Source organism: Pyxicephalus adspersus, chromosome 5 (genome assembly GCF_032062135.1).
Source record: "Pyxicephalus adspersus chromosome 5, UCB_Pads_2.0, whole genome shotgun sequence".
Lineage (NCBI taxonomy): Eukaryota > Metazoa > Chordata > Amphibia > Anura > Pyxicephalidae > Pyxicephalus > Pyxicephalus adspersus.
The window spans coordinates 101,228,936-101,252,977 of NC_092862.1; the positions used below are offsets into that span (position 1 = coordinate 101,228,936).

Below are 24,042 nucleotides of genomic sequence, written 5' to 3' on the forward strand. Positions count from 1 at the left end.
GTCATTGGGCCCTAAATTTAATTTTCACTAGTTCTAGCAAATTAGGATGTTTTAAACAACATGATAAGGATGTTGATATATATATATATATATATATATATATATATATTATTTTTTTGTTAGTTTATTTTTTTAATGCCAAGGAAGACTCTGGAAGTAGATGCCTTTTTATAAAACTTTGATCTAGGATCCATGACCCTCCCTAGCCACAAAGAAACTGATATACAGATGAACATAGGTAATTGTTATGTGAACTTTACCAAACATTATAGCTGATAAACTGATAAACGTTTTTAAAAACAAGATAGTTTTCTTAAAATAGTTTAGGCCTAATGTTTATAATCCCCTAATGTTTAGGCTTAAAAAAAAGTGCTTCTGATAATACAGTTGGAAGCAGGGGCATAAAAGAATAAATTTTTAGCATTTCTTTGTAATCTGTACTCAAAATGATAAATAACCCCTACTATTTGTATTTAGGGAAAAAGAGCTGATATGAAACTACGAAGTTACTTCACACAGACTAACAATCTAAGTATTCGGGACCATATTCGATCCAACATGCCGTCACCCGCCAATGAGAAAACAAAAGTATACTGATGCAACCTTGGCAGTCTACTGAAGGTCAGGTCTAATGAAGGTCAAATCCACCTGTCAATGAACTCTGAATTTTAGAATTATTTTGAGAGTGAGATACCATTATTTGGGGATGTTATGATTTCTTTTAATGTTTTTCTTTTGTTTTTATAAAAACATTTATGCAAATCTTCATTCCAATTATGTGCTTCCTTGAAAAACTGGACTTTGTTCCTAGAAACGGAGAAAAATTTTGATATAGACGAATCAAACTTGGTAACAGTTACTATAGAATACAGTGATGACAAAAAAAAACAAAATAGAAGTGCTTTTGCTTTGTCTCGATCTAAAAATATATTGCAAATAGAACTTTTAATTAATGTCTTTCTGCCTCTCCCTGCTGTATTAGGCAAACTAACAGCATAGTACTTCCCTGTGTGAACCAGTGAAAATCCCCTCTCAGTGTCATGTGACTAGATCACATTACTAACTAGAGCTTCTGTAGTGACCTGTCTGCTAAACTGGAACCAGACCAGAGTGATTATCTGACTTGATTTTGCAATACAATTTTATGGTACTTTTACTTCCTATTTTTTAAGGCAAAGTTTTAAATACATGGCACATTAACTTTTGCATTCATTGCAGTTTTTCCTTACAACCCTTTTTATTTTTTATACATCTTATAAATACACTTCAGCTAAATTTAAATGCAAACTAACTAAATGCATTCTTTATGAATTTTAAAAATGTAAAAGATTCATCATTGCCAGGATACAACAGTTACAATAAACTCATCCTTGCCTGCTTTCTTTTGCACATCCAGCAGAAGCAAAAGGTTTCATGAATATTTACATGATTTTATACATATACTAAAGATGACAATGCATGTTTCAAAGGTAGCAGAAGACAAAATACCAGAGAAGAGAACTGTTACACCTAAAAAAAAAAAAAATACAGGTAGCATGTTCTCAAAATTGTACACTGACAAGGTTGAGAAGCAATTTACTTAGCCTTAAAAGATTATTGCAGGTTTTTAGCGCTGCTGTTTTGGATCTTATTAAATATCAATATAGATATGGAAAGTAGGTTTATGCTATTTGGGCTGGTTAAACAGAAACTAAATAAAATTTGCGCGAAACCAAGCATGGCTTCATTGCAGAAAGAGACAAGTGATGTCCCTTCTGCAATAAACATTCTTACCTATCTGATTGCTCAATGGAGCTGTCAAAAACCACGATCTGTGCATGTGCATCTCAGCATTGTTTGCTAGTATCCAGAACAGCCCATCTTCCCTGAGCAGGAGTTGGCCAATTAAGATGGCCAATGCTCAAACAAATTAAGAGAAAAAGAAGAATATAGTGGCGCCTTGTGACAGAATAGAGACAGTTGAATATCACAGGGGTAAGTTCTGCTTAAAAGGGAGTAAAGCTGTTACTTTGCAATGTATGGGCAAAGCACGGGTAAATTAAAGGCGTTGTTGCCATAATATAATTTATTTAAAAACTTAAATCTAACTAAAACTGTTCACTTTTAGTTTTGCATAAAATGGAAATGGACATGACCGAAAATGTATGAAGCTCATTGCCGTATATTATTATCAATATTTTTTATTGCTTGCCCTACTCCTTCATTTAGCCTTCTTACTGTGAGTAAAGGGGAACATTGTGAAAGTCAGAACTGGCCTAGCACTGTTATGGAGTGAAATTCATGCTCCTCTATGCACAGAAGTAGCAAATATTTTAACTGGTGATAAGTGGAGAGGCAGAAAAGCAAAGTATATAATGGGGAGGGAGTGGTGATTAAAAATAAACTTTTTACTGTCCCCAAAAATTAATTACAGATTTGCTTTTATAATAAATTTTGCTTGTATAGTAATTAAAAAACTAATCAAATACAAAGTTGTATTAAAAACAATATTGAAACAATAAAAACCTTGAGCATATGGGAACCAAAAATAGCCTGTAATGCTTGCAGCATGGACCTAAGGTCAGTAATTTATTCTATAGCTGATGCTAAACAGAGCACTGTGTAAACAAAAAATATAGTGCAGAAGAAACGTCAAAAGTCTCAATACTTGAAGTTGACTGCATTAGTTCTTTAAAAAAAGCTCTTAGAACTTAAGAAGAATTTTGAAAAAACATTTTGTAAAGGTACTTGGTGTCTAAAAGCAAAACATAGAACTGCATTCTCTAACTGAAACATTCACTGGAATATAAGTAGTTATCGTTCTTTACTTTTAAAAATGCATACTGTTTGGCTGTCACTTATTCATTTCTGAATCACTGATATCAATCAAATTAGTATCTTGACCTAACTTCCTGCAAAAGTAGTAGATCAGTGAAGACAGGGAGTCAACATGACAAGGGAACAAGAATTTTATCAAAAGTTAATTTTATTTTATGTATTTTATATTGAAATGTTTTTTTCTCCCTAATTGTTTAAAACATTAATTAATGCAAAGCTATGTGGGTAATTTTAGTTAAAATATTGTGTGCAACACTCACCCCTCAAAACCTGCAGCTCAAGAACACAATGACTTAAAATAATTTGATCATTTAAAAAGGTTCTAAGAGCAATCAGTCCCAAGTTACTTTGGCATTTATACAACTATTAGTTAATAATTATAGACCCAGGCATCTGGGAGCTTGAATTATATCACATTATTTGAAATCTGACATCATTTACAGGATAGAGAATTAAATGTAACAGAATGGAGCACCCATATACAGGGTCTACAGAGGCTATGAGTGTTTAAAAAAACTTTAATTTCTATCTAATTTCTCATAAATCCTCTAAAAGTGAGGGCTACGGTAGGGGTTTTTGCCAGTACTAGGCATCTGTCCAGGGCATTCACAGTCTACCTGTGGCTGCAGCATGATAGGGCAGGAGCACTTCTTTTTCTGTACCTATGTGGACCAGTAGTTTACACCAGTGGTGGTCAGTTTTTCTGACAGCAGGGCCCAGTAACATAGAATAAATTTTGCCATGGCCCAGGAGGGAGGGGGGGACAACCAGCAGTCCCCACCCCCTGGTGTATGTACTGTACAGCTTACGCCGCTCTGCTATTCTCAGCAGCTACGCCTTCTATCAGCACACTAGAAGCGAATAGCAGTGTAAGAGAGCTAGTGTGCTAACATGTGGCAGAGCTGCTGAGAATGGTAGTGCAGCATAAGTCTTAAATACCCTGCTCTGCTATTCTCAGCAACTCCTGCCTCCTGTCCTCAGTCTGTCAGTAACTGGAGAGCAGTGCAAGGAGGACCGCCGGCCATCTGCAGCCACCAACTCACTGATCTACGGACTAGGTGTTGGGGACCTCTGCTTTCTTTAAGGTCACAACAAAATTAAACAGACTGCATTTCTAGCAACACCAACAGATTTTTTTCTGTATTTCCTGAAAGTGTTCTTAGACTGAAACACAGAAAAATAACCGGTAAATATGCTCTGCGGCAGAGTGAGCAGTAAGGGGAGAGTGAAAATGAATTGCTAACAAGCAGGTAAGTTTATTTTATTGCAGAAAGTTTGAGCTGCATAAATATAAAAAAAAAAACACTTAAATCTATCTATCTATCATTAATACCACCACCCCCAGCTGCATGAATTATACACTTTTATACACAAAAAATATTTTTGCATTATTTCCTCATTATTTCTCCCTGTTTTAGTATCTCCCTGTATCCAGTCTGTCAACTGCTTAATATCCTATACTTTGTTAGCAATTGTAAGTAAAGTGTCAGGGTATTGATCAGACAACTATTAGACTTCATGTGAATTCTGACCCAAAGAATCAACAGGGCTAAATAAAAAAGAAAATCTAAATCTTTTTAAAAGCAGAATCATCACTTATAATTACAGAATATCAAAATACAAGTAAAACAATTGTGACTGGTTTTCTTTAATTTTCTTCAGTTTTTATAAAATAATATTAAAAAGACTACAGTTTCCCTTTAAACACTGTAATAATAGTAGCCTACAAGAACATTTGTCTGCTTTATAACTAGGTTAATTTGCTGGTGGTGAAGACACAGGATAAAATGAATACTGACAAGATGATGGGTTTTCATACCGATATCGCTGTGATCCTAAGAGAATCAACAGTGGAATGGGTAAAAAGATACCACAGTGCAGGTCCAATCTCTCCAGTGATGAATCCTTGGACATGCGAAGTGATCGTTGTGCAGACATTTTCAATTATTTTGGCAGTCACATGATGAATGATTGGCTCTTCCTACGGAGAAGAAAAAATGCATAAATATGTATTATAGCCGAGCCTCACGTTTACAGAACAAGCCAAACTCCCAGAAGCCCATGAACCATCTGTTTATGTTTACTTCACTAGTACAGCTTAATATAATATTTCACAGTCAAACTTGATTTAAGGTCATAAAATAAAAAAAAGTACCTAAATGCTAAAGGCACTTTTGTTTTCACAGTCTTAGTCGTTTGTAATAATAAGCTAGTGAGAAACTACAGGTCCCAGCATGCTCCAGCTAATTAGCAATTATTTTTAACGTTGGTACCTGTAGCTCCTGAAAAACTAATTTTTATAATGCAGAATATGAAGAAACAAGCAACTTTGTAAATTGAAGTTATTGTTTTTTGTTGTTTTTTTTTCTTATAGTGATAAAAGTTCTTGAAGTATTTATTGTGCCCCTGGATAAATGATTATATTTTGTTTGTGGGTAAAGAAGTATACAGACATAGACAATACTCAGTTTTGAGATTGATTTGCAAAGACTAAAATAAAAATGAAGTGAAAGCCTCCAGTAACCAAGGAGTAACATTTTCCTAGTGCATACTAATTGCTTGCTATAGACAACATATTAAAATTTGCTCTATTTTACCTATTCAGTTTTTATAGATCAGTGTCCTAATTGCTCCTCATATATGTCCTCTGCAAAAGACCTGAAAGTACATCTTAAGTACTTTTGCAAAGAAAGCTATTTGAACATAAATTAACATAAATATATACATCCTGTATAATCCTTATACTAAGACATTGTTGGTCATTTTCAATATATTAACATGGTTCAGTTCAAAATTCAATTCATTTAATATTACTGTATTTCTGCCCATAAGCCATTGCTTACACAATTCCTGCATAGCAGTTCCCTTTATCCGGCATTCAGACATCCATAACATGTTTACAGACTAATATAAGAGGCTAGAGGGTGCGAGGAAGGTAAAATGCAAAAATGACAACTGCCTATACTCACAATAAAAAAGTCTTAGACGACAATCATAACAAACATAAAAAAACAATAATTATTATTAAATGATCTGCTGTAGGCAGAGTAGGCCATAGGACTACTATGGGGATCAGCAGCACTGGGAAATAAAAACATTATCAGGCTTTACATCAGTCAGATTAGTAACTGTTCTGGCAGATGACAGTTAGATGTACTTAGATTGTAAGCTCTTCTGAGCAGGGTCCTCTCCTCCTCCTGTGTCACTGTCTATGTCTGTCATTTGCAACCCATATTTATCGTACAGCACTGCATATTATGATGGTGCTGTATAAATACTGTTTATTGATAATAATAATTGGAATAGCAAAAAGAGAAGTGAATAAAAAAGCAAGTATATGAAAATACATGACTCTCCATGTAAACAAAGTTCACAAAGATTTGTAAGGAAAGGGGTAAGAGTTTTCAAGGGGTCGGGAGCATTACAATACAAAGAAGATAAAATGAGTGAGCCCATTACAGAGAGGATATATAATGCTACTATGCTAATAAATGTTGTACTTTTTTGATGTTGATAACTAAAAAATTTAAACTGAACATTGATTTGACCAGTTGTATCATTTGGTGCAGAGATGCTGCAGAGCAAGATATAGGAACATTTGAAAAAAAGATACTAAGAGGAATTACTGAAACAAAAAAAGAAGGTAATATCTGGAAAATGTACTATAACCATGAGCTAGAAGAAATAATAAAGGGACACAAAATGATAAGGATCATAAAAGCACAGCGCACATTAGATGGTTTAGACATAAATGAGATGCTAAATATGCTTAAATAAATAAATCGAGAAATATTGTTAACAACAAAGAGGAAGGGAGGATTAATCAGAAGATGTACCCAAAATGGGGATAAGGGAATGGTGAAAAAAACAAAGGACAGAAGAATAGAGGTAAACTGTAGAAGAGCCAGAGGGAGGAGAAATAATTGAATCCATTAAACAAGCTTTCTGTAATTGCAAAGAAAAGAAGATCTCCCTCTGCAGACAGTCCCCTTACAAATCCTGTCCATGCTTTGTGATGTTTTTTTTATAATATAGCTGTGATGCCATTTTGATAAGTGCAGAATGCAGTACCTGACAACAGCAATTGAAAGGTATAGGGCATGGGTGTAAAACTCAAATACACAGTGGGCCAAAATAAAAACTTAGACAGTTGCTGGACAAACTTGAAACTGAAATAGCACCGCTACTACAATTACCTGCGTCAAGAAAACAGTCCAATGCTGGGCTCAATGGTATGAGTGTCTGGAACTCCCTCTTCACTGAAATAGCACCGCTACAATTCCCTACGTCTATAAAACAGTCCATGGCGGAACCACGCATAGGCAGAAAGGCCGCTGGTCTATAGATGCGAGTGATGCCGCTACTACAATTCTCGGCATTACTTGCGTCTATAAAACAGTCCAATGTGGGCCCACGCATAGGCAGAGAGGCTGCTGGTCTATAGATGTGAGTGATGCCGCTACAACAATTCTCAGCATTACTTGCGTCTATAAAACAATGTGGGTCCACGCATAGGCAGAAAGGCCGCTGGTCTACAGACACGAGTGATGCTGGGAACTTTAGTAGTAGCGGCACTATTTCAATGAGGCAGCATGCCAGCTGCAATTTAAAAAAAATGAACGTTGTGGGCCCAATTTAACCCGTGGGCCAGAGTTTGACACCCTGGTATAGGGGGTCTCAAATATTGATGAAGGAGGTGCTGACATCTTTTTCTGAAGCTCTCATTTCAGCATGTCACTGAGGTCAGAATAATAAGCAATGTCACATACATACACAATGGACACTGTGCTGCTTTGGGTCAGAAAAAAAAACATTAACCATTATGTACGATTATATGATAAAATATTTTTCAGGAAAAAATCAGTTTAGGGTAAATTCTGCTGTAATAGAAGCATCGGCCCTTTAGATTGAGGTTGGAGAACCAGCAGTCATTATAATGATTTTTGTATCACAAAAGAGATGACCTATTCTTGATGACTATTGTTGTTATCATCAATGTTATTACACAGAATAAAATTAGACCACTTCTTTCAGTTAATATTCAACAATTCCTATTTATTCACATCACAGCTTGCCTGACTCTGTTTCCATGCAATAACAGGTCGACATCCTGCTCTGACTGTGACATTCTAATTGCAGAGCTTTTGTGAAGTGAAGCGAAAATGCAAATATTTTGATGTGCTGTTGGTTCACTGTAGTTTAAGTACAATATGCAGTCTAGAGTGCTCTGATATTACAAAAACAAAAAGAAGTCTTCTCTAAAGAAATAAAAATAAAACATGCAATGGAAATCTGTAGAAGTTTTATTATAAGCTATAAACTTTGCAATACATACAGTTGGTCCATAAATATTTTGACCAACATTTGGACAGAGACAACTTTTTTTCTAATTTTGGTTCTGTACATTACCACAATTAATTTTAAATGACAACTCAGATGCAGTTGAACTGTAGACTTTCAGCTTTAATTCAGTGGGCTGAACAAAAAGATTGCATAAGAATGTGAGGAACTAAAGCTTTTCTTTAACACAATCACTTCCTTTTCAGGGGCTCAAAAGTAATTGGACAAATGAAAAAGCTGAAAATAAAATGTTCATTTCTAATACTTGGTTGAAAACCCTTTGCTGGCAATGACAGCCTGTAGTCTTGAACTCATGGACATCACCAGATGCTGGGTTTTCTCCTTTTTAATGCTCTGCCAGGCCTTTACTGCAGTGGCTTTCAGTTGCTGTTTGTTTGTGGGCCTTTCTGTGCGAAGTTTAGTCTTCAACAAGTGAAATGCATGCTCAATTGGGTTCAGATCAGGTGGCTGACTTGGTCATTCAACAATATTCTACTTCTTTGCTTTAATAAACTCCTGGAATGCTTTGGCTGTATGTTTTGGGTCATTGTCCATCTGTATTATGAAACGCCTCCCAATCAATGTGACTGCCTTTCGCTGGATTTGAGCAGACAGTATGTCTCTGAACACCTCAGAATTCATTCGGCTGCTTCTGTCCTGTGTCACATCATGGATAAACACTAGTGTCCCAGTGCCACTGGCAGCCATGCACGCCCAAGCCATCACACTGCCTCCGCCATGTTTTACAGATGATGTGGTAAGCTTTGGATCATGAGCTGTTCCACGCCTTCTCCATACTTTTTTCTTGCCTTCATTCTGGTAAAGGTTGATCTTGGTTTCATCTGTCCAAAGAATGTTTTTCCAGAACTGTGCTGGCTTTTTTAGATGTTTTTTAGAAGTCCAATCTAACCTTTCTATTCTTGAGGCTTATGAGTGGCTTGCACCTTGCAGTGCACCCTCTATATTTACTTTCAAGCAGTCTTCTCTTTATGGTAGACTTGGATATTGATACGCCTACTTCCTGGAGAGTGTTGTTCACTCGGTTGGCTGTTGTGAATGGGTTCCCTTCACCATGGAAATGATTCTCCGATCATCCACCGCTGTTGTCTTCGGTGGACGTCCAGGTCTTTTGGCATTGCTGAGTTTACCAGTGCTTTGTTTCTTTCTCATGATGTAGATTTTGTCACTCCTAATATTGTAGCAAGTTCTCAGATGGGTTTTTTCTGTTTTTGCAGCTTAAGGATGGCTTGTTTCACCTGCATGGAGAGCTTCTTTGACCGCATGTTGTGTGTTCACAGCAAAATCTTCCACATACATGCGCTCCCCCCCCCCCTCCCTCAAATAAACTCCAGGCCTTTTATCTGCCTAATTGATAATGACATAAGGAAGGAATTGCCCACACCAGCCCATAAAACAGCTTTGGAGTCAATTGTCCAATTAGTTTTGAGCCCCTGAAATGAAGTGATTGTGTAATAAAAAAAAGGCTTTAGTTCCTCACATTTTTATGTAATGTTTTTGTTCAACCCATTGAATTAAAGCTGAAAGTCTGCAGTTCAACTGCATCTGAGTTGTTTTATTTAATATTATTTGTGGTAATGTACAGAACCAAAATGAGAAAAAGTTGTTCTGTCCAAAAATGTATGGACCTAACTGTATGTTTTACATGTATACAAATTAAATGTAGGCTTCAGATCCTGGTGACAGCCACAAGGTAAAATATCAAAATGAATAAATCAGTTAAAGCAAATGTGTATATATATATATATATATATATATATATATATATATATATAAATACATTTTAAAGCAATGTGACAGCAGAAAAGCAAGAATGAACATCTGGTAAAATGAAACCTATCCTTAGGATAAATAACAATGCAGGAAACATACTACTTTACTTATATCACAAGGTGGAGAAAGGAGCAGCCACACTATATCAAACACAGCCATATATGAACCATGGGCAATGGTAATATCGTCAGTTTCAATCACTTTTCTTTGCACGTTTGATTACAAGTTATTTTTAGAATCTAAGCTATCTGCTATCAACGAGTATGATCGACCACCACCATTGTGAAGTCAAAATGGCCAATAAATTCATAGCTTTATTATAGTTTACTAAATTTATTGAATAAAAAAAGCTCTGGTAAATTTGCTAAAGCAATCTAGATTTTATGTATGTTTATTTAATTAGGGGGCTATATTTCCAACATTCAGAATGACAGAATAAAATTACCAAAAATATAATAATGACTAGAATCTATTAAAAGCAGAACTAAACCTCATTACCACAATATTGCAAGCAGCCAGCTTTATTACAGAATGGTTGTAATGGAGACTACAGTCTTTTGTGTAATAAGACAAACATATCTGTCTGTTCATAGTCTCTTTGTTGAATGTACACTGCTACTAAAGCTGGCTGCTGGGATTAAATGAACTACCATTCATATGTGTATGAGTTATTTTGTTCTGGTCTCGATATTCAAGTCAACTAAAGACCTGAAGGTGAAAAAGGAATGGGCTAAAATGTTGGCAGTGGCAATGGAGCAACGAGAGATGAGTTTACTTTTCCCTTAACAAGAAATTTGGTCTTGTGGGGGGGACAGAATGTTCTCAAATCGTCACTGAAATGTACACACAAAGTAACCATGTTACATAAATTCTCAAGTTTATAAATACACAAAACTGCTCAAAACTGTTCAAAATCCTATTCTATTTTATACATACACAAAAATAACCCTGCTCCTCAAACTCACGACACAAAATTAAATACTGCTTGTAATCCTCACCATTATAAGTACACAGAAATGAAAAGTGTTTCTGAATCTTCTCTCCTTATATGTATACAAAAATGAACAGCAAGCAAGTTTGTGGTACTTAGGAAGAAACCATAGGAAGATCGAGGAAATTAAAACAGGAGGATTCATAGGGGAGTCACAGCATTCCCTGGGAACCCTCCTGTTTGTGATCCCCACTAGTTAATTAACCTCTAGTGCCCAAGGGATCGCACACTGTTCTCAATGAATGCAGCAGCGGCTGCATTCATCGAGAAGATCCCCAGCATCAGCGGGTAATTAACCTCTAGTGCCCCGGGGATCGCACACTGTTCTCAATGAATGCAGCAGCGGCTGCATTCATTGAGAAGATCCCCAGCATCAGCGGGTAATTAACCTCTAGTGCCCCGGGGAGCGCACACTGTTCTCAATAATTGTGGCCACGGATCGTGGTGGAACTGCAGAAGAACTCTCAATAGAGAAACTCCATTAATTAACTCCATTAATGCCCTCTAGTGCCCCGGGATCGCAGTGGATTCTAAGAGCTGCAACTATTCTTGCAGCTCTGGGAATCCTGTTTGCGATCCCCGGCACTAGAGGTTAAATGGGGACAAGTATTCCCATTCAAAACCTCCAGTGCTCCCTGATTGGTTAAGGAAAGCTTTCATTCATTGATCAGAGAAGCCTGTGATTTTTTTTTTTCTTTTTTGAAAAAATGTTTTGTGTTTTTTTCAAAATTCTAGCTCGATCTGCGAATTTACACCGGCCATTCTCGCTTACAATTTCGGTTAATTCGCCATGAGATCGAGTTTTAAAAACGTACTCGCTCATCCCTAAAGATAATACCAATGCTCCTTAAAATGCCTAATTTACATACAAACATACAACAAGACAGCATTTGACCAAGTGAAAAAGTACTTTGCCTACTGAATATGCTCTTCTCATTTAGTAGATAATCCCTAATGTCTACAAAATGCATCACATTGCTCCTAAATCTCCTATTTTTTTATTTCCAACTCCTCGCTTTATAAACATTTTCCTATTTTTCCTTACTTCCAAAGTGTGTACTGTAATAACACAAATAATGCCTGGGGTCCACTGGTGCAGACATAAAATGTACTATACTCCAGCACTGCCCTATCATGCTCTAGTATGATCAAAGGCAAGCACAGATAGAGTCAGCACCATTGGTATGGTCATATAACTCAAGGCGATGGGCTTCTGGGGACTGATGTTCTCAAAGAACTGGCAACTGGAAAAATAACCCACCCATTCAACACAGTTTTTTTAAGTTCTTTTTTCACAAACTGTAATCTGGCCAAAAAGTTTTTATACCTAACTAGCGGTTTGCATCTTGCCTTTTAGCCTCTGTATTTCTGTTCATTAAAATCTTCTGTGGATAGTATTCTCTGACAAAGACAAACCTGCTTCCTAAAGACTGGTTCTCATCTGTTGGACAGGTGTTTGATCTTTACCGTAGTGAGAATTTTTCTGTCATAAGCATTGGAGGTCTTCCTTGGCCTACCAGTCCAGTTGCAATTACTGTGCTCACCATTGCATTCTTTTATTGTAATGATATTCCAGATGGTTGATTATGGTAATACTAAGGCTTGACCCATTTCAAAAGGTTTAATTCTTGTTTTTTTAGCCACATAATAGCTTCCTTGATTTTCATTGGCACCCATTAATACAAATTTTTACTTTACAAAAATTTTACAAAAAATAGTATTTTTTTCATAAAAGACAGTGAACTGGATAACTTGCAAAATAACCCAGGCCCACCACTTGAAGCTATTTCTATAGACAAAGCAAATCCCATATTAATAACACCTCATGTCTTCAGTAGCTTGGTGGCCTGGCTGTGCTGTCTTGTTCACACAAATAAATTCACAGAATTACAAAATACTTGGCAGTTAAAAAAAGTTTCTATATATGAATTTTAACTGTACTTCTATCTGTTTGCTTGGTGTTCCACATGGATTCCTTCCCATTTGATTTTTTTTAAGATAAACAAGTACAACAAAACATGAAACCAAAATAAACTTTGTTCAAACTCAGTTTTTCTTTTTTTTTAGGTTTTAAGAACAAGAAAAGATTAGTTAAAGGTAGCACTGTCTTTTTTAACAAGATGATTAAATATCACTAGAACATCAGTAATCTGAGGAACACTAATTAGGACTCTTGTAATGCTTTGAACAGATGTGCCACATTTCTAAATGTACTATAATATTATACAGCAGTTGTAATCAAAGCATTATGAAGCAATGCTTAAGTACCTAGTGCATTCAGCCAAAGGCTGCAAAGCAGTCTGCCCATTTAAAAAAAAAACTAGAGTGTAAAAAATCTTTATAATCCTTGGCTGTTTTCAATAAAACTGCCAAATTAACCTGATACAAGGATGCTACGGCAACTAGGAAAAAAATATTTCTCACCCAAATTCCATATACAGGTGTAAATTTACAGAGGAAGAAGGGAAGAAGGTATAGCCCACAGACACCATTCACTTTTTTTAAGCTGTATCAGAAAAATGGCAGCTAGACTTTGGTTGCTAAAATACAAATGGGAAGAGACCAGAACTTCAACATGTAATCCTGAAACATCCTAGACTCTCTGTCATTGGTTAAAGTCAGTAATCCAACTTCCAGTCTTCACTGCTATTTGTTTCTATTATATAAATCTTGGCTGTTTCACTCAGGTATGCAGATATATTTGACAGAGTATGTGTCTCTTAAAGAAAGAACAACCTTGATGCTCAGCTACTCACTTGTTACGGTAAACCGGATAACAAGACATAAAACAGTGATTTGGCCAATAATTGCTGCAATACAGGTAGTCCCCGCGTTAAGGACATCTGACATAGGGACGACTCCTAGATACGAACTGGGCTTCCCTGCTCTCTACTCCTGTGCAGGACGGAGACTTGAAGGGGGGAGAGGGGTGGTTTGCATGACTTGCAGAAGAAATCTTTTGCTAAACACAGCTGAGGTTGTGGGTGATCTTAAGAACCTAGCTGATCTGTAACATCTTGTAACTCTTTAATGACCAAGACAAACTCTGCAGCTGTTTCTTTTTGCATATCAAAGCACAGCTTGCTCCAGAATTTAATGAACGTCTAGGCTCCATAGTTTTTTTTGCTTTGTTTGTGATTAGCTTACAGTGAGGATTTTATACAGTAACTGACACCATGCTGCCTAATAATATGTTAAGACAAACATCTGTCCTAATTGCATTTTTTAATATTATGAGCATGTTCTGACTTACATACAAATTCGACTTAAGAACAAACCTACAGTCCCTATCTCATATGTGACCCGAGGACTACCTGTATTTGCATTACTGGTACCGTGTTTCCCCGAAAGTAAGACCTACCCCGAAAATAAGACCTAGCACTTTTCCCCCAACCTGCCCTAATATAAGACCTACCCCGAAAATAAGACCTAGTAGAAAAATAAAAAAAAAAAATAAAATAATAAAAGCAAACATAAATTAAAACAGTACTCACCGAGCGGGAGACAGCGGGCGTACACACAGCGGGCTAACACACAGCCGCACAAGCCGATGCTTTCCTTGTAGTTCCGGCTCCTGTCACAGGCGGAGTGATATTACATGCACTTCGCCTGTCAGAAGCTGAAGTGCATGTAACCAGGCTAGTTCTAGTGGGCCCTTAAAAATGTGTTAAAAAAAAAAATTAAAATAATATACTCACCTGATACGCGATCCTGCGTGTGTTTCTGGCTGCAGCAGCGTCTCTCTTCTCTCCTCTGCCAGCATCGTGTCTTTTCCTGTTTGTAAAGCAAAGCGAAAGAAACCGGCACAGCGCCACCTGCTGTTCCCTGTCCTAACTGCCGAACAGTGGAAAAAAAGCACAGAGTGATCAGAAGGGGAATTTGTAAGGGGAATTTGGGAATATGGTAAGTGTTTTTTATTAAAAAAAGTATATAAGACCTACCCTGAAAATAAGACCTAGTGTGTTTTTGGAAGCCCAAAAAAATATAAGACAGTGTCTTATTTTCGGGGAAACACGGTAGTAGGAGATTGGGTGGGTGAAAGTGCTGGTACTGCTGTAGGAGTGAAAGGAGGTTAGTTTTAAAGAAACTTTGGTGCTTTTGGGTCATTTTTGTTTCAATTTGCAAACTAATCTTTTTTATTGTTATTCTTTTTATATTTGTTCAGTATTAAATAAATACACATATTATTTTCCTTACTTTATAATTACTTCTGGCCAAAACATGTGTCACTAAGTGTTAAATAGTAAGTACATTTTAGGTAGTAAAATTTGTGGAGCTTTGCATGTCAGACCAGGATGGGTGTGCCTGCAGGTATCATTTTAAACCACACTTCTGCTAATGCTTTATTGTTTCTTTAATGATAGAGCCTCTTTCAAGTGGCACTGGGACATATATGGCAGAAACAAAAACAAGCTATTTGTTTCCTTAACAAATGCTTACAAAGCAAACGTCCAAAAATGTTTTTTTCTTACACAATTTCTTCTTGCCACTTCCCACACCTACTACTTGTTTAGTACGTGCCATCTTAAGTCAAGCAACTGCCTACTTCTCTTGAATTAGGTCCAGACCATCAATGATGTAATTTAGCGAATCCCATGGAAGGACACATTAGAGTTAGTTTACTAAAAGAACAAAGCCATCCACATGATCCAAAAGAAAACATAATTCACAGCATTCATCCATTGCTCCATATTCCAGATATGCATACTTAATATAGGCATATCGGGTGGAGGACAAAGGTCGGCATTGGTATTAAAAAGCCCTGACAAAGCTTAGGCATGTTCTATGTTTATCAACTTTATCTATGTTTTCAACTTTAGGTGCTAGCATTTCCCTTTTTGGGCACTCATGACACTTTTGGTAGCTACAAGCCACTAAACATGGGGAACACCCCACAAGCCATTGTGAAAGCATTCTAGCCGAGTCATTTAGCTATCACAATTTACTTCTTTTAGGATCTTTTAGCTTGCCCGTTTTACCTGCCTGCAGCACATGTTCAAGAACCGATTGTTCACTTGCTGCTAACAGCCTGCCCCTTGAAATGTAATAATCAATGATACTGACGTCACTTGCCAGTGGTTGTATCTTTTTATTAAAAAAAATAAACAAAACCTTCTTATTTTGCAGTAGTACACTAGAGGTGAGTAGAACGGAAAAAAATCAGATCTAATGTGGTTACAAAGTCGAATTTAGAAATTCTACGTTTTTTTATGTTTTTTTATTTTGGGTGAAAAGAGCTACAACTTGTTTCCTTGGGCCAATTTCAGGAACCGTAGACAGTATAGGTCCACTCTGACTTTTTTTCTGTTATACACAGGAAAATTTTTCCTTTTGCTGTATAAAAATCAACCATTGTTCAGCACTATTAAGCAGAAAACAAAGTCACATATCAAATGAGCAAATACGGCTGCCCCGATTTCCTATATAACTACAAATTAGTGTATCTATTAAAACAAAGTATTTCATACATTATTACATACTGATGTTTACATAAGGTTTTCATTATTTTGTAAATAACATAAAAAAATTATGGTTGCCCTTAAAGTACACCTAAAATCAGAAGTTTTCTAGCTTGTCCTCAAGTCTACTTGAATATTTTGTGGATCACCTCAAAGAAGTGCATGTGAATTTTCAATTTCTTCACCCAAGTATTTATCTTTACCTACAAACCCAAATATATGCACTGTGGGGAAGACTTCAAAGCTTGCTAGGGAATCTGAGGTTTCATTCTTTTTTTTAATGTCAGTACTGATCCATCTATGCCCTGGCATCCACACATCACTCTCTGTTATAAAAAGACAGAATATTCTCCAAATTGTATTAAAAATATAAGAGCCTTTGACTAGATATTGCTGAAATGCAAGAATCCTCTATAAAATATAGAAATGTAGTTTGGAGATGAGGAAAACAAAGATATTCTCTGAGGTTGAAGGCTACAAGTGGGATTTAACTCCTTGTTTATAAAAGCTTCATTTGTAAATGGTAATACTTTGATTTCTGTGGAAGTCCTTGTGAGTAATAAATCTTTCTAATGAAAACACAATTAAAATCTTTCACGTAACACCAGCCAAAGGCTGAGCCAATGAGTCACTGAAAGTAGGAGGCATACAGGAAACAAAATATCATACACAAGAACCAATAGTCCCCAGTTTACTAATAAAACAGCAAATGCTGTAAATGCAATTCACATAACCTATTATCTTACACCTAAAGGCTCATTATATGTAAATAATAAGAATGGGTATGATACCATGGGATATTAAACATAGGTAATAAACTAAAGGTCACATATAGATAAATTATACTGTTCTGTTATGTAAATGCTTCCTACAACTTTAATAAACATTATGGTTCAATGGCTTACTCCGAAGTATAAAAATATTCATAGCGTTTTGCAAAATAAAATATGAAAAATAAATTGTCTGGTTTTTAATAAAAGGTGATTAGCTCTGATATTTCATTCAACGCTTCTTTTCTGATACACATCAAAACTGGGGGCAGAAAGTAAGCAAAGTTTAGTATTTGGTTGAAGACTGTTAGTGCCGCATATATTCTGGGATCATTGTGAACAGGAAATATGGTGTCAGAGGAATGCCATATACACACTGAAGGACATGAAGGTTAATACAGTATGGTTGGTTTTTGGCACAGGGCTTTTGTTGCTAAACGATAGCTAGTAAAAATAATGCAGCGTATTCCCAACATAAGAAACAATACCAAAACCTCTAAAGTTGTTCTTACAATAAAGCAATAATTAAGGCAAAATAGGAAAAACATATTTTACACACATTGCACTACATGCACATTTCCCTGTGTCCATTGACACATGCTGCAAGTACAGAAAAAGAACTGCAATAGAATGTGCTGCTATCTCCTTCTCTTTGAATTGCTAAGCATGTGTTGTAATATTCGGTCTACCTCATCTATAATACTTCATCTATAACCCTAATGCCTATATTTCTCCATGTACAAAATCAGCAAGAATATGAAGTTATCAACTCCACATACATGCTCAGCAAGAATTGGTGTTGGGATGACTGAACTCCTGTCTGTATACACACAAGATACACCATCCTGACCCAAATAATCAAGATGGCTAAAGACCCCGAACCTGGAAGGGGTTAGAGATATAAGAGGTGGCAAAGCGATTAACAGAATGGAGGGGAGATATGCAATGGGTGGTTTGGTTTTGCCTTAAATTTCTAAGATCTGGTATTTCCCTAGATAATGGTGTGTAAGATGGTATAATCCCAGGAAAAAGGGGATCTCTAAGGACCTCATAAATGAGGTTCCTGTCTGGTGAAATGTAAAGATTGCTAAAGTATTTGAAAATAAGTATTCAACTGTATGGAAAAGATTCTACAAGTGGTGTAGATGTTAAACAACCACAGATTTGTCCATGACTGGTCAACTAAGCAAATTCAGCCCACAAGCAGACTGTTTAATGTCTCCAGGAACCCCAAAATTAAGTAACTCTTACAAAAGTTTGTGCTCTATTTACAAAACATTAAAGCTGACATTCCCTTATACAATTCCAAGTCAAAGTGCATGTATTTACAAACAGAGAGATGGTGCTCCCAATTTAACCTTTCTAAAGAGTAGACCAGCAAGAAACTTCTGCTGTCCGAAAGGAAAATTGAAGATTAAAAGATTGCCATAGAACATTTATGCTATAGACTGATGAATCAAAAATAAAGTTGTTTGTTCACAATACCATTAGACATAAAACATAATTTCTGGAGAAGAACCCCATTCCAACTTTGAAGCATAGTAATAGAAATGTTATGGTTTAAAGTTACTTGACTGCTTTAGGAACAGCATGCAGGCATCAATTTAACTCAAAAACTCAGCAAAGCCAGTTCATGAGAATTTGAGGCAATCATTCCAAAAGTTGACATTGAAGTTTCAACAGTTAAAGTTTTAACTTTCAGCAAAAAAAATATCCAAAGAAGGGTAGCATGTCTACCAAACAGAGGCTGGAAAAACAGGAATCATATTAAAATGTTGTATGGGATTTGAAATTGGCAATTCATGTATGCAAACCCATAAACATATGAAAACATGTGAAGGAATTTTGCATTAAAGAGATGTAAAAGAAAAGTCACCATGTCAATATCAGACACTGGTGGGAAGGTATACAAAATTAATTTATAATACAAAATGCAACTCTGCAAAGTGGGGCAGTACCAGCCTATAAGGCCAGGGTGTACTTTTACACAGTATTGCATTATAGCTATTGATATTTTTCGAGCACAATGTATTATTTAGATATATTGCCTTTGTGTATAGAAACTGTTTCAGATCCAATATTTTTTGTTTAATAAAGTCATTCTTCATTGGGTTGTACACGATTGTAAATTTGTATGCATATAACATTTCTGCAACACAAGTTTTAAAATTGTAATTAAAAAATAGAAATACACAAGTAAAATACAACTGCCTCAGAACTGTTATACTTTTGCTGTCAATACTTACAATATATTTAATATGTTAGTTCAGGGGTGTCAAACTCTGGCACGGGGGCCAAATCTAGCCACCAACGTCCTTTTTTGGCACCCAAAAGAATCCTAAATATGAACTGCAGCTCACCCGCCGCCGCATTGAAATAACGCCGCTACTACAATTCCCGGCATCACTCGCCTCTATAGACCAGCGGGCTCTCTGCCTATGCGTGGCCCCGCACTGGACTGTTTTATAGACGCAAATAATGCCAGGAATTTTAGTAGCGGCACTATTTCAATGAAGAGGGAGTTTCAGTGGCGGGCCACTCATAATATCTAGCTCTGCATTGGCTGCGTCTGGCATTTCCAGCACTCCCCCTCGGCTGTACTTTTCCTTGCTACTCCAAGGCATGGATTTGAATGGTTGGATTTTCATAGAAGAATAATAAATATTATTGTTAGCCTGTGCAAAAAGGTTACCATTGAAATTTAACTCAGAAGGCTACAAAAAGGGAAAGAGGCATAAGATTTTTTCCTAAATAAAATAAAATGTTAAAAAAATCTTTCTCTCTTATAAGCTTGTTTCAGATTGAATGTGAAGCAAAACCTCTTTGTTTCCATATGTAAAGGGTTTTTTATCTAACTAGAAGAAAACTATTCCTCAATTTTTTTCCCCTCTGTGTGTTTGAGTTTGACACCCCTGTGTTAGTTGTTACTTACCCTACAGGGCAAATAATTGTAAGCTCTGCTAATTATGCTTTAATTACATTGTATTTGATCCATATGCACCATTTTCCATGTTGTTTCTAGGCAAGCAATACAGCTTCTTGACTATATGGCAAATTTAGATAACCAGATAAACGTTCAGTGACTTCCTATTTATTATTAAACTCAACTATTGATGTACTCTCTCTGGCTTCTTTTGGCAACTTCTCCCACAACACAACATAAGCTCTGCGAAAAATAATTCTCCTAATTTATGATTGCACTTATTGCTAATCAATGCCAATTTACAGTCCCTAGTAAAGCTTCAGAAGTAAGTGGTAAATAATGTTTCTGGTGTGTGCGTGGCCAGTAAAATAATACAGCAAGACTTTTTACTGATGATAGCAGATACATTTTTATGCTTGCATTATTAACTGACTTTTGCAGTCCTCGGAGAGGTACTTAGAGCACACAATCTCCTAGGGTTGTCAAATATTGAACACAGCACAGTTAACTTGCACACCTTCAGGAATACAGCTTCATTAGATCCAATTCAAGACAATAGTAGATAGTTCTCTCTAAAGAATACTTTCATAAAATATTGGGAAATAGAAAAGGTATGTTAGATGGTGGTTATAATAATGACAACAATAACAGTAATAATGCCGTCAAATTGTTTGCTGTGTTCTAAAAGTTGGTAAATGCTGCAATCATTTTAAAGGGCGGTCAATCTAAAGATGCCTAATATACTAAACTACTTCTAATAACTCTCTGGTACTCCAACGCTATTGCCCGTACCTTACAACTCCCAACACGGTCCACTTTGGCAACCATTTTCTTTACTATAAGAAGGGATTCTAAATCCTAAATTATATACATTTTTTTAAGCTTGTTTACTTTATTGACATGTTATGTTTAGCAGTGTCCACAAAGATAGGTTTTGCAAATGAGAATAGGGTGCATCGGGCCTGCTTTATTACAGCTCTTCCAAGGCTGGAAAGGCTACATTTTCATCAGGGTGATACTGGAATGGATTTTCTAAAAGCAATTTGCTATTTGTTAGCAAATGTTTTCAACTGTTGACTAGATCCACTTCAGGTTTGCTCAATCACCCAGCTTTACTGATGAAAATGTATCCTCTCCAGTCTTGGAGAGCTTTAAAGAATCAAGCCCAGAATATCTACAGCCATAAAGCCTAAAACAACAGTTTCAGTGCCAGAGCAAAGCCGTGCATCTGCCAAAAGAGAGGCAAAGACACAAAGTTAACCAAAACCCAGTTTAAAAAAAGTTGATGGGTGATTTAGGCCATGAACAGGACAGCTAATAAAACTAAACTATGGGCATAAACTCTAAAGCTCTGGGTATAATTGGTGCTTACTACACATGTTGTCACATCAAGTATTATATAGTTTACTGAAAGAATACCCTCCATGAATGCCAGGAACTGAGAAAAGAAATGAAGAATCAAAGAACATTACATTTTACACGTTAAAGTTAAAAAACTGAAATGTCCTGCCTGCTGAAAGAACTGCAAATCTGTTTACCCAGTCTTGTGATACAGGCACCCTTTTCAAATAACACGCCAGATCTAAGACCTCCAGTGAGGTTAAGTAGCACAGCTTGGTTTAGGGTTGTCCCACAGACTCCTGACTAAATAATGGAGGTGTTACAGCACATTGTTATAACTGTGTTTTTTCTCTCCTTGTAACCATATTCAGAGTTTAACTGACAGCACTGGGTTCACACTGCTTACCCAACCTGCACAAGCTTACCGTGCAAGGTATTGTAGTAATATAAAGTAATGAGAACGTTTCACCAAGCAGTATTAAAAAATAATTTAAATTGGTTCCTGAAAGGATAACTGAATAAATGGTGTTTTAATACATGTAGTTCAGCTTTATGCTAATTCTGGTATTAGTAGAAGTAAAGCCATCTCGCTCCCTTTCCTCTACAGTGCCAATGCCTTCATCCAGTCCTTTTCTGGGTTTGGGATCCTTGGCCATCTGGATTGGCCAGGCTAGAATGATTCATTCATTCATTCATTCAGGTACCAAGGTATGCTACCAATATAAAGTGAGATGCACATTTGCACCTCCACTGGACATTCTACAGAAGAATACCAACTGACAGTGAGTTTATGTTGTTACTGAAAAGGCATTGTAGGTCGCTTCTCACAATAATTTTCAATTTAATTGTACTTTCTACTAATTGGACTTTCCCATTAATGTTAAAGCAAACTTAAACTCAGAGTTTTTACTTTACATAAAAGGGTAGACAATCCCTTTTGATTTAAAGTAAAAATTTTGTTTGTGTTTTTTTAAGTGCAGGAAGAAGAACCCAGAAAAAGAGAGAAGAAGATGTCGACGCCCAGGGTTTCCTCTGCATTGGCCCAAAGACCGATACCGGGACAATGCGGGACCCAATGGAAAACCCCTCCAGATATTTAGACTGATCTGCGGGATTGAAGGTAACTGTGATTTGAGAGTAAGATGGGAGAATCTGCTTGAAAGGTGATTAGAGTTGGGTGAATATAAACCAAGTTTTATCAATAATCAAACAGAATAATATTTTTATGTATTGCACTTCATGGGTGTGTTGACCCATGCCTACCTAATACCATTTAACAGATTCACAATGCAAATTAATTATAAATATAGCCTTGGTGATAACTGTACCTTGGGATCCAGTCAGTAAAATTACCAAAGAGCAAAATCTATATTCCCCCTCTATTCTCTAAGACAGGGGTCCCCAATCCCCAGTCCACGGCCCATGGCACCCTGGCTGGTGCACCCCTCAGTGAGCTCAAGAGAAGGACCCTGCTTGGGGGGGCGCACTGGCCGCAGCCTAGGACCATGTCTCGAGCTGGGTCTCTGGACACGGGTGGGTTCCGGCATCATGACGTCCCTCTGGGGGAAGTTTCTTCCCCTTTGAGCGACACACGTCTCCCCACGCATGTGCAGTCCGGAGTCCAAGGATTTAGTGGTCTGCAAGCTCCAAAAGGTTTGGGACCACTGCTCTAAGACATAGGAAGATGACCTGGAGTAACAAGCTAGTTTATTACCTCTGGAGTTTCACCATGGTAAGCTCCATTGTAACAAATTTAGGAGACTTCACATTTAGATCAAAATAAATCAGTCTATCAATCAAACACTACAACCATGAGAAGATAGAACAAGTGGAAATAATCCAATTTAGACTGATGAAGCTTCAGTCTGCAATAAGGACCACTAACAACTTCTCTGTAGATCTTTAATGAAACATGAGATGTTAAATGTAAATTCTTCTGCACTTCAGCAGAGAATGGTTTGAAGCATGTCAAGTTTAATAAGGTTCTTACAGAAGTGAACATGAATATATTTTTCAGTTAGAAGAGAAAAACAGTGGATATTCAGAGTTCTGCATATCACTGAACAAGGCACTTCAAGAAAAGCACTCTCTTTTATATACACTGACAGGCTGAAAATTAGCATACGTGAACATATCATAAAAATGATGTGCTTCAAGAGAAAGCAGCTCATGTAGATGTTGTCATGTATGAAAGGTCATTCTATAGTATACTTGTGCAAAGGTAAAAGATTGCACCATACATCACAGCTTAAGTTAAACTAAACACAATGACAACCTCAATCAAGACAATGTACTTCAATACAATGCATATAAAGTTCTTTCATCTATCTACATAAATGTAGGACCAATCAAATAAAAATACAAAATAAATTATATCAATCTATATATATATACATAGATATATATTGTGACACCAAGGCAGGATTGGAGGTGGAAGGGAGATATATTTGCCCAGGATTCCTCTTTTATGTGAGGTATATTTGTCCAAGATTCCTCTCCAGTGTGAAGTAGCAGGGGAAGACTCTCACCTGTGAGATAATTAATGAAGAAGCACTGAGGGTGGGGATATAACATAGAGCCAGGAGCTCAGTCAGTAGCTTGGCTTGGAGA

The 24,042-nt window shown here is 36.6% G+C and overlaps 1 protein-coding gene across 1 annotated transcript in view; it reads right to left on the reverse strand.

Moving 5' to 3' along the window:
* The window catches only part of ULK4 (unc-51 like kinase 4), a 309,023-nt gene that overhangs the window by 201,638 nt on the left and 83,343 nt on the right, over positions 1 to 24,042 (reverse strand). Inside the window, exon 20 of the mRNA XM_072412276.1 lies at positions 4,637 to 4,798. Within this exon, the coding sequence (XP_072268377.1) occupies positions 4,637 to 4,798 (162 nt within the window). The remainder of the gene's footprint in view (positions 1 to 4,636; positions 4,799 to 24,042) is intronic.